Raw genomic sequence first — 12,219 nt, forward strand, 5'->3', positions numbered from 1 at the left:
AGGTCAGGTTCTGTTGGGTAAAGTTATGTTAAATAAGTTTATATCAGGCAAGGGTTGATCCTTCACAGTTGTCGACATGTTTTTGAAGTGAAAATTTGCATCTCTGGCATTATTTTGAAATTTATTTGCCTCAGTGAATGATTTTTCGTCATTATTTGAGGTTATGGCTCAACCATGGCGTGATGGGTGATTTTTGATACCGAATTTGAATTTAGCGCCCCGAAATCCATAGGAATACGTGTGTCTTGTTACCAGATCCGCACACTGTTTTTTTGTGTGGCTGTGTAATAAATTATAAAAATGATAATAATAATTAGGAAAAAACTGCCACATAATTTGGTCTATATTCGGATTTTCGGCGATTTTTGTATCAAAGAAATTTGCTTTTCATAGGGAAGCTTATTTTCACTAACGAAAATCCTGAAACACTCCCGGTTAACAAGTATTTCCCACCCTGAGCGGAATGTTCACAATAAAAAGTTTTTATATCTCTGTCACAAATTCATGTATTTAAAAATAATCCAACGTGGTTTTGAAGTATGACACAATACCTTTCGAATCAATTAATTGTTTTTAAAATTTTTCTCTGCTCCCAAAGAAACGTGTCATTTTTGAAGGAATTTGTAGATTTAAAAAAATCGAGGTCAAATAGATGAGTATTTGTATTTTGTTTAAAATGAGCCTAAGATGACAGTTTTTTTTATTAAGGGCATGTGACACAGCCTAACACAGGATAAGATTTAGTTGATTTTTTTTTTACATCTTTTATTATTAAACTTTGTATTTTAATGTAGTATTCTATCGGCTATTGGATTTCTCAAAGTTTGAGGCCAATATTTTATGTATAAAAAAAGTTCGAACGTTAAAAAGATGGTGAGGTCCAGAAAAAATATGTGAAAAAGGCTCTCAGTTTTAATTTGGTCGGAAATAATTTTCCGTGAAGTTTCTGCATTTTCCAAAGTTTCAGCTCGATATTTTATTTACAAAAAAATGTCTTAGGTTCAAGAAAATATTCAGTGAACTGATAACGTGAGGTCGGTAATATAGGTATTTGGATGTGTCACATGCCCTTAAGAACATGTGATACTTAGAAAATTGTCGATTTTACCAGTTTTAGGTTCCCCCGGCTTTTTTTCTAGAATAATAAATATTTTGTCTTAAAAATTTGGAAAATGATAGAGAACATGCTAACGGACGTCCCCACACACTTTTTTTTGTAGGTTAATTCAAAAAAGTTTTAATTGAGCATAATGTGATTAATTTGTATAGCGCTTAGGAAATAGTATCGACTTTTTCAGTGTTAGATTCCCCCAGCTTTTTTCCGAGGATAAGAAATATTTTGCCTTCAAAATATGGGAAATGATAGCGAACATGCTAACGGACGTCTCCACACACTTTTTTTTGTGTTTTTTTTTATCAAAATTTTTTTGATATTGCTAACAACGTGCGTGTATATTTCGAGGTTATGTGTGTTACAATTCACCCGAGCGTTACTTCCAAACTACACAATATTTTTGGCCGTAAACTTTGGACTTACGAATAAACATAGTAACTAATCTCCCGGAACTAACCTTGTTTGTAGGCAATTAAAAAAGTTTATTTCATAAATAATTTCCAAATTATCGGAATGGCAGTGATGAAAAACGACGTAACCTCAAAATAATGCATACAATTTTTATTTAGCATAATAATTTTTTTGTTATTATCCCTCAAAAAAGATTCCGGAGACGTCCGTTATGATATTTTATAGCATCTCCGAATTCAGTTTTTAACCAATTTCATTTTTGTGGAAAAAAGCCGGGGGAACTGTACCCGATTGACCACACGACGAAGTATCATATGCCCTTAAGGGCATGTGACACAGCCAAATACCTATATTACCGACCTTACTTTATCAGTTCACTGAATATTTTTTTGAACCTAAGAACTTTTTTTGTAAATAAAATATCGAGCTGATACTTTGGAAAATGTATTAGAATGCAATAAAGTACGTTTAGGTACTGAATTTTGGTAGAAACTTCACTGAAAATTATTTCATCTATTTTCTGAACCTCGACATTTTTTTAACGTTCGAACTTTTTTTATATATAAAATACCGGTCTCAAACTTTGAAAAATGCAAGAGCCGAAAGAAAACTACGTTTAAGTACAAATCTTACTAATAAAAGATGTAGAAAAATATTTCAACTATCAATTCCATCGGCATCCGCCGGAAACGTTGTACACGAAAATACAAAACCCTGTAGAGCCTCGTCTTGTGGCCGCCAGGGTTTCGTATTTTCGTGTACAACGTTACCGGCTGATGCCGATGGAAATGATAGTTGAAATTTTTTTTACATACTTTATTATTAAGCTTTGTATATAAACGTAGTTTTCGTTCGGCTCTTTTATTTTTCAAAGTTTGAGACCGATATTTTATGTATAAAAAAAGTTCGAACGTTCAAAAAATGTCGAGGTTCAGAAAAAAGATGAAAAAATTTTCAGTGAAGTTCCTACCAAAATGCAGTACCTGAACGTACTTTATTGTACTCTAATGCATTTTCCAAATTTTCAGGTAGATATTCTATTTATAAAAAAATTTCTTAGGTTAAAAAAAATATTCAGTGAACTGTTAAAGTGAGATCAGTAATATACGTATTTGGCTGTGTCACATGCCCTTAAGCCGTTTTAAAGTTATGACATTTAAAAAATATTCAACGCTGAATATCTCGGAATCTATGCGCTATAGAAAAAAACTCCAAAGCGAAAAAATGTTTGTTATTACATATATAATAAATTTGTGCGAAGAAAAAACAATTTTGAGAAAACAAACACGCAACAAACACGCAAAGCGTGTCTTGTTGCAAAGAACGATTTATTAAGTTGCATTCGAGGTTACAGGAGTGTTATATTTCAAATATTTAATAAGTTTTCCTTATTTAAACAAAGTAAACATTTTTTAATTTTATACTATATATCGCCAGAGACAAATCATGAAGGTTCACCAAAGGTTTCTCAATAGATCGTTCGAAGATGTACTGTTGTGTTCTCAATATTCAAAATATTTTCCTCACAAAAAAGATAAAAAATATCTTCTTAAAAGTCATAAATTAGTATTGCCAGACCATAAAACGTTCCATATTAGGTCGATCGATGCATCTCGAAGATGCGAAGAATTACATTTAGTATTGTTTTATATCAAATATTAGAAAAATTCAAAATGTCTCGAGGTTTATAATATTTAATTGAAGCACTAACATCTGTCTTGTTAACAATGGAAATTGTAAAATTTTTAATGGGAATCCTTAATAGTTTATTAATTAATTTGAAATCAATCAAAATTAATTAATTTTATATTGAAATATGATAAATGAGGCAAATTTTAATTGCTTAATATTATACCTACATTTTATTAATTTGGTCTGGGAAATGCTAATATTCTTTAAATAATTTTTATGTTATAATTTTAAGGAGCGATTGTGCTACAGAAGATTATTTGTTTTTAAAAAATAATTTTTACCCAAAAATTGTAATTGAAATGTTTTTCATTACGAGGAAGTTTCGAACTTAAATTTATTTAATGTTTTAGTCTACTTTTTGATATTGTACAATTTAGCATGATTTATTTTGAAACTATATAATTTTTGCAGTGTTGACATTGAAACTATACAAGTTCAAACATTTTCAAATTCAATGTTGTACAGTGTTGAAAGTTGGATTTTGAAATTTTTCAATTTGAAATGTTTAATTTTTAAAACATTTCAAACCCTTAAAATTGAGAATTTTTTGTTTTGACTTAGACGCCTTAATTTATTCATTTCTTTTTTAATGTTCAGAAATGATCAATATTGATCAAATTTAAAAGCCTGAATTTGAAAATTTGTTTGATCGCGTAAAATGTTTGAAACCCGGACAATGATCAGAAATTAATAAACGCAACTACGCTGACCTCGACAGCGCCTCTTTCTCGTCCCCTTGGACCCAGTTAAGCGCGATCCCAGTGTATGAGTTTTGAGTAGCCGCTCTGCAAAATTAATGTAAATTTTAATGCTGATTTTTAATTCACTTATGTATTAATGCTCTAAATAAAAAATGGTTACAGGTGATATTCTACGACAGTGACTGGAATCCAACGGTAGATCAGCAGGCGATGGATCGTGCTCACAGGTTGGGTCAAACCAAACAGGTCACCGTTTATCGTTTGATCTGCAAAGGTACTATAGAGGAAAGAATTCTTCAGCGGGCCCGAGAAAAGAGCGAGGTTCGTTTATTTGTTTCAACACGCATTCTGATTTAAGAAATAGACTTGTCAATCTAGTTATCAAATGTTGTTCATCAATTACTTACATTGACTAATTTACTTACATAATTAATTTACAGATTCAACGAATGGTAATCAGCGGAGGCAATTTCAAGCCAGACACCTTGAAACCAAAGGAAGTTGTGTCCCTCTTACTCGACGACGAGGAGATCGAAGCGAAATGTAAGTACTCCTTCACCCAGAAAGAAGTTTGAATCTAATTTATGAAATCAAAGTTGTGTCCCACTTAAAGGACTTGAATTAAAACTATCTTGTCTTATTTTATGTTCGGCAAACAACAATGGTGTTTAAAAATGAAAATGTTATAATCCTGTTTTTTACCAGACAATTCAGGCTTTTTTCGAAGATTTTATTATTGAGAAGTTTAACTGACCATATTTCCCGATTGATAAGTAGATCTTCTAAAAATCTTTTCAAGTTCCTAGAATGTAAAAAGTCTGAAATCTAGGATTGTAATAGAATTGAGCAGTGATTTCGAATTTCGATATTAGCAAGTGTTAGATGGAAGGAAATTGGTGTGTTCTAGAACAGTTACCAAATGTAAGAATGAGCTCGGTTCTCATTGGGCATGCTTAAGTGCATCGGGAGATAGGGTCGGTCGATGAGGACGATGGCATGCATACCGCACGCAATTACATTATGCTCGTTAGGCTATGCTAATGTCCTAATAACGAATAATAATAACAAGCACAAGTAATGAAATAAGCTGCCCTCGCGTACGCGTCCGTGTCCGTATATTTCAGACAGTCAGCGGAGCGAGGAGAGAAAGCAGCACTCGGAGGAGTCTCGCCTTGAGTTAAACCTACACCACAAGGAGAGGGACAGGAAGAGGAAGCAAACCGCGCTTCCGGTCAAGGTAAGCCCGCGCCCTTAGTCTTCCCTCAATCCGTCGATTCCATTCGTTCATCATCTTGCTTCTTGGTTTGCTATTCCCTTCACTTTTATTTTTATTCTTATTTTATTTATTAGTGTTTCAGTTTGATATTTTCTTATTCCAAACCTCTTCTTCTATGCCTATCTCTTAATTCTTTATTTTTTTAAAAATTGCTTCTAAAAAAAGAATATTTTCAATTCGCCGATTGTACGCGATGGTTAAGACTTTTTTCGACTTATGATTATTTTTTAAATTGCGACCTTTTTCAACTTTTTTAAGTAAAAATGAGAATAACTGGCATTTTCTGTTTTACCTTTTGTTTGAAACCCAAATGTAAACAATTTTACCATTTAATTTTAAAGCGATAATAGTTCAATAGTTTTTAAGTTGAGATTACCACATTTTATAATTCTTATTGCATCGTTTGAAATTGAACAATTTTTAATTCTCTTGTCCTTATTTACTTATTCCTCTTTTTCCTTCTTGCTTTTGGAAGGATGTTGGCCGCGAAGAGAATAATCGAGAAATTAAACATGAAAGATAAATCAACTATGCAGAGAAGAAATGAAAACTTCTTACTCTTTAAAGTAGACTTCATGAAAATGGAATATTTAAAACGCGTTTCTTCAAAAATCGCGAAGAAAAATTTATATAAAAAAATGATAAATAATGTCGATACTCTTTAAAAAATGACTGACAATTTTCCGGTATTGGAGGGCATTCTACGTATAAATATAAGATAGTAAAAATTTGTATAAACTCTAGGAAATTAAAAATGTAGAAGCTGAACATTTTTTAAGTATTCAGTTTCCTCTTATTTATTCATAATTTTTTATCTGACATTATGAAAGTCAGAAAAGCTAAAGATTTTTCAAAAATTTATGCTTATGTTTTTAAAATTGTTAATTTTTAGCGCAATTAGCCACGTGTTTTGAATGACATAAATCAGTGTTTTTTAACAGGCTTTAAATTCAAATATAAAATTTGGATTATTTCAAATTTAAATCGTACAGCTTCAAATTAAAAATGTTAAAGTCCTAATAGTTGAGCAATTTTTGGTTTGAAGTATTCACCATGGAAAAGTTTAGAATTAAATCAATTTAAATTTAAAGCTTTTAGAATTGGCCGTAACGACTAGTAACGTAATTTCGGTACGAATAGTCAAATGTGTTCGTTATGAATAGCGGGACCTGGGAAAGGGACTATTTTACCAAAGTTTCAGTACAAATAACTGCAATTTTTCGGTGTACGTAGCTACTGCCTTTAGAATTTAGTAATTTGAAATTTAAAGCGTTTTGGAATAAACCATTTTTAAATAGTAAAGAATGCTTTTTTAAGCTATTTGTAAGTACAGTCGAATTTCAATTTAAGTAATTTCACTTCATGTGTTTCAAGAATTGCACCGCGTTGCGGTTTCGGTTGAGAGTAGTCGCGGGGAGGGGTGGGGGGGGGGGATTCATGCATGAGAAAACAGTAGCGTAGCGACAAAACACAGTACCCAACAGTACCCCAACGGTCTAGCTGGTAAACTGGCTGTTTACAGTTTGAGACGTTTAATTTAAGTCAAAGGTCAAAACCAAAACCACACTGGAATTGAAATTCGTCTGTAAATAGATTGAATACAATGCTAATTTGGAAATCATCTATTATATTTTTAATTTTAAAAGATAATGTTCATTTTTGAAGCAGACGCTTTAAAAATGACAATTTCCGACACTTGCAAATAATAAATAAAGTCTTCCGGATTCCCTATCTAAACTTGAAAACATAAAGTATTGATATGAATGTGTAAGATTCGAAATAGTTTACGCATCGAAATCATTCATTATTTGAAATAATGTTAATTAAGATAGTAATATTGAATGTTTCTGAATGGTTTTCTTGTTGATTAACAAAAACTATTCTTTTAATATTTTAGTTATTTGAAAATTATTTTTCTGTTGCTTTGTGCAAAGATTTACAAAAATATATTTTTTACTTTTATAATATCTATCATAAGTTTTATAATTTTTGAATCTGAGAATCAAGAAACTTCTAAAGTTAAAATTATCAATCACTCTCTTATTTTACTTTAAAGTCCTCTGTTAAATGAACCACAACAAAGTTTCTTTCTAGCTTATATTAATAATAAAATAAAGTATAAAATAGAATTGTTATAAAATTACAAAAAATGTCTGTCCTTTGTGTAGAGTGAAGCAAAGAAGCCGTGTCTGGAAGAGAATGACATTTTTAATACAAATGAAATATCGCAAGTAAACAGTAAACCAGGAACTCCTGTGAATAAAATTCAACGCTATTCTCAGACAAATAATCATCAAAATCTACAACAGTCTCCCGACTTTGATAATGATTTAGGAAATCCGAGCAGTCCAGCAAGGTCGGAGGTTCGTATCTCTGATATTATAAATTATTTAAGATTATAATTATAATTAAACATACCTTGATACCATGTAAAACATAGAAAATAAACTTTTAATCTTTTACAAATCCCAGGATGAAACAAGTAACGAGGGTCTCGTTGTCGATGTGGATGGCCCAGTATCGTCGTCAGACTTTAGAAATTCCCGCTTGCCTTCTCAGTTTGGAGAACCACCAAAAGTGGCCAGACTGGGTCATCACTTTACATTCGGCGTGGGCACCGGGGTGCGAATGAGACCAAGTGTTCGAGGCACTAGTAAACGAGGGAGACCCCGAGGATCCCGAAGAGGTGGCCCCATAGGAGGCAAGGGCAGAGGGATGCTTCTCCTGCATCCACCATCCATTAAGAATTCCGTTTCAACTGGTCACCTGTCGCCTTCATCCTCCCCCTCACACTCTTTCACGGTCCCCAGCGACTCGAACCCACAGTATGGTGAGTATCCATCTGTTGTTTTTCTTCCACGTTTACGCTTTTAACCCAAAAAGTAGACGACTATTTAACGCCTGCGTTCTGCGCAATCCAAACAACACCGCATCTTCGGTATCTGTGGGAAAAGTATTTATTCGGCTTAGTGTTGTTTAGTGGCCAGTGGCCATCCATAAATTAGATAACACATTTTTCGACCATTTTTTATCCCTCCTCCCTCATGTAACAAGTCTCCCCCTATGTTTTGTAACTTTCGCAAATATTTCTTTCAATGTCTGAATGAATCAATCAAGTAATACAATGTTGCTTCTTCTACGCGTATTATAAGAGACATAGAAGTACATCAATAATTAGAGATACGATTATTTCAGGTATGTTTTAAAAATATAGGGTGTAAAAAATGAAACTATATACAATTTTCGGCACCTTGAAAAATACGGAAAAATGCCGGGAATTCGTGAGCAGAACCGGGATATCTGCGGTCATAAATTTTAGTTGGAAATTTCATTTTTCTGCCAGCATAAAAGTTAAACTCATGAGGAATTTCTTGTGCTGTTTTTTAGCCTTATATATGCTATTTTTGTTCATATGTTTTTTAAACACGGCATTTGGAAAAAATAATAATATTGAATTCTTAAAAATCTTTGCATTCTTTGACTTCCCTGAAATTGCCCTTAGTTTTTCACCATTGTATCATAAATATTCAAAATTCTTTTCATTATCCTGAATTTCTGAAATTTGTTGAATACGAAATTCAGAATATTAAAGGAATTTGGGGGATTCAGGGCATTAATGGTATTCCATAAATTCATTAAGGGGGACTCTACCTTTACGGATAAAAAAGCGCCTTTTTGCGATTTTCTATGGAGACAGATTTATGTATTTTGTTACCAATGTTTTAACATTCAATTACCATATATTTCAAGAAGCTATAATACATTTTTCGTGATAAAAGAGTCATAAATAAGCGCGTTACAGCCAATCTACGAGTGATAAAAAAAGCGTTTTGCGGCGAGTAAAAAGGCTCAAGTCTAGCTCATCTTAAATAAAAAAATAGAACGGCATTCGTTAGTAGACAGTTTTTTCTCGGGATTGAACGAAACCAGATGTAACAATATTGATTTTTCACGAAATGGTGGACTTTTGAAGTAAAAAGTCCATTTTTTGCTAAAAAAAATCGCTCCTCTTTTGATTATAAAAAAAAATAATAACAACCAAAACAAAGCGATCGTTCAATCCCACTAGCATTATATCTTGAAAAACTCAAACAAATTTAAAAGCAATCGGCAAAGCCGTTCTTGAGATGTCTTAATCAACGACTTTGAAAACCTGGGTTCGAGAAAAACGCATTTAAGTTCAAAAAGTTGAAATGGTATATCTCCGTAAATGCTCCAAATTGTATTTATTTTTAAGTGAATAGTTTTGAAACGATATAATTATTGAAAATGTAATCAAAAATCGATGTCTTAAAACCCAACAAGTTAGGGACCCCTACAGAAATTAACACAAAGAGAACAAGTGGTATATATTTGACGTATGCACGGCTCGGTGTTCACGCTCGAAGCCCCTTCACTTCCAATGTGAAAATGTAATAAAAAAATTCGATTTTTCAAAACCCAAAAAGGTAGGGACCCTCTCAAATTGAATTAATTTAAAGAGTTCGAGAATTCGGGTAATACAAAAAATAAAAATTGTTTGCCTGAATTTCTTAAATATTCCGAATTTCTTAAATTCTTCCAATTTTCTAAATCACCTGAACTCCTGACATTCATAGAATTTTCAGTATTACATGCATTCTCTAAACTCTTTCAATTCCTTCAATGCTCTGACATCTCTTAAAGTTCTATCAATTCCTTTATTATTCTGATTTTCGTGAAAGCTCTACATTCCTTAAATGTTCTGGAATCCCTAAAAATGTACGAATTCCCTAAAATCCTGGATTTTTCTTGAATATTCTGAATTTTCTGAATTTCTTGAATATTCTGAATTTCTTGAATATTCTGAATTTCCTAATTTCCTTGAATATTTGGAATTCCCTGGATTCCGTACATTTTATGAATATTCTGAATTCCATCAATTCTCTAAATTTGTGAAAATCTCTCAATTCCTTCAATGTTCAGAAATCCTTGATTTTTCTGAATGCCCTTAAATTCTTGTATAATCTGAATTTCCCAATTTCCTTGAATATTCGGAATTCCCTGAATTCTTGAAATATTCTAAATTTCTTGAATATTCTAAATTCTCCTAATCTGCTAATTAATACGCTTTAATATCTACGTATCCCTTGGCCGTACATTATACGGTTTACAGGTTTGGACAATTAGGAGGCTGTAACGCACCATTTCGATATTTGCAGATTACATATTAGCAGAGTAGAAAAACTTTCCTTACACTATTTATTAAGAAAAGGGTTACACGAAAACGGGATGGGTAGTAAAATATTTTTCCTAAACTTTGCTAGTCATCCCGAATTTGTGGGGACTAGTCCATCCCCTTTTCCAACTACTCCAAATTTTCAGGACAATTAGAAACTAGATAGCCCAAACAAAATTATATCTGCAAAATTAATTCTTAAATTCAAACAAATTTTTGCAAAGGAGTCTATAAAAATCATTCGATATAGAGCGAATTCCATAGGAAAAGCTAAATAATGACTTACCTTGAAGTTCTCATTTTCAATTATGTAAAATGTTTTTAACATAATTTTCAAATTGATTATGGGCTTTTTCCTGAATAAAATCCAACATTAAAATGTTTCCATATAGTTTATTTTCATGGGGAGAGGGGGTAGAAATAATCATTACTATTCAGAACTTGAATATTCATACAGGTGTAATATTAATAAACTTATGTTCACATAAATGCTCGTATGCGAAGTAATGACTCTACAAACATGCGTGAAAAATTATTTTACTTTAATTGAAACAGTAGTGAAATTTAACAAAACTTGAAATAACTATCGAATTAAGATGCGAATCAATAATGTATGAAGTGTATCTCAACAAATTTTTTCTCATCCGTTAATTTGGTCATCACAAACAACTCATAAGCTAACCACACTCCACTAGATCCATCCTCATGAACAATTGGTACTGTTTAACGGCTTGAACGCGGTTCTCCTCGTCGCCTTGCGAAGCTCCTATTCCTGAAATCATGTAACAAAAAAAAACTGCATAACTAAAATACAAAATTGGAGAACAATATTTATTATATCGGTTTATTTATTATATCTGTGCAAAATTAGTAATTATTGACAACAGAAGCGAACAGTTTCTACAAAGATTATTTTTATTACGAAAGATAGTAACAATTATTGTAGGACTTATATGTATATGTGTTTGGAAGCTTTCACGAAATTATTTAATTTTTGTGAATTTTGCAACAACTGCAAGTTTTGGTTTATTGGTTAGCTAACACATTACAGCTTTAAAATATGCTTATAACACCCCATATTTACTTTTTTTGCACAAATTATCTGCAAAAACATAGTAATATTTTATTTTATTAAATCAATACTTACTACAGAATAATTCCCTTCGTTATTACACATTTTGAAAAATATGTTAACCACTTACTTCCTTTTTTACTTGTCAAACACTTTTCAAATATTCGGAAACATTACAAGCGCCGGCGCTAAACTATTCTCAAGTTCCTGTGGATGTCGAACTTATCAGTTTTGGAACACTTCAGAAAATTCCCTGCAACCATCGGATTCGTCGAATTGCCTACTCCGCAAATCTGCTACTCTGCTAATATTTATTCATGTGACTGCGCCATAGTTTTGTATGTTTGATTTTAATTGCTAATTTTGAATAAACAGTAAACTATTGAATGAAAAAAGATTTGAACATATGATTTGAAATTGAATAAGATCGTTTAATTATGAATCTATACTACCGATAGAAATTATGGGTACATTTCCTTTGATCGCTTGAAAATTCATACTTCACTACAAAGAGGAATATCTGTGCAGAAACTAAATCGACGACTTTTTAAGTAGAATCATTTGAAAAATTAGAAAATTTCGCGTTGAATCAGCCTACGTTGAAATTATTTCAATAAACGAGACAACAAATATTTAGTTTCAAAGTTGAAATTTTTTTAAACTAAATGAACATTTTGGGAATCTTGAAAAATAGCCTTGGACTGATTTCGGGGGGATCGAAACGTAAACAGTGAGGGCCACCTGACTCGTTTTTAA

The 12,219-nt window shown here is 32.0% G+C and overlaps 1 protein-coding gene across 3 annotated transcripts in view; it reads left to right on the top strand.

Moving 5' to 3' along the window:
- Positions 1 to 12,219, top strand: part of LOC117167133 (chromatin-remodeling ATPase INO80) — a 57,386-nt gene that overhangs the window by 24,616 nt on the left and 20,551 nt on the right. For all 3 annotated transcript variants that reach the window (XM_033351824.1, XM_033351822.1, XM_033351823.1), the window contains exons 22-26: positions 4,081 to 4,239; positions 4,359 to 4,461; positions 5,043 to 5,155; positions 7,363 to 7,557; positions 7,667 to 8,024. In XM_033351824.1, coding sequence (XP_033207715.1) covers positions 4,081 to 4,239; positions 4,359 to 4,461; positions 5,043 to 5,155; positions 7,363 to 7,557; positions 7,667 to 8,024 — 928 coding nt within the window. The remainder of the gene's footprint in view (positions 1 to 4,080; positions 4,240 to 4,358; positions 4,462 to 5,042; positions 5,156 to 7,362; positions 7,558 to 7,666; positions 8,025 to 12,219) is intronic.

The sequence above is a fragment of the Belonocnema kinseyi genome, chromosome 2 (genome assembly GCF_010883055.1).
Source record: "Belonocnema kinseyi isolate 2016_QV_RU_SX_M_011 chromosome 2, B_treatae_v1, whole genome shotgun sequence".
Taxonomy (NCBI): Eukaryota; Metazoa; Arthropoda; class Insecta; order Hymenoptera; family Cynipidae; genus Belonocnema; species Belonocnema kinseyi.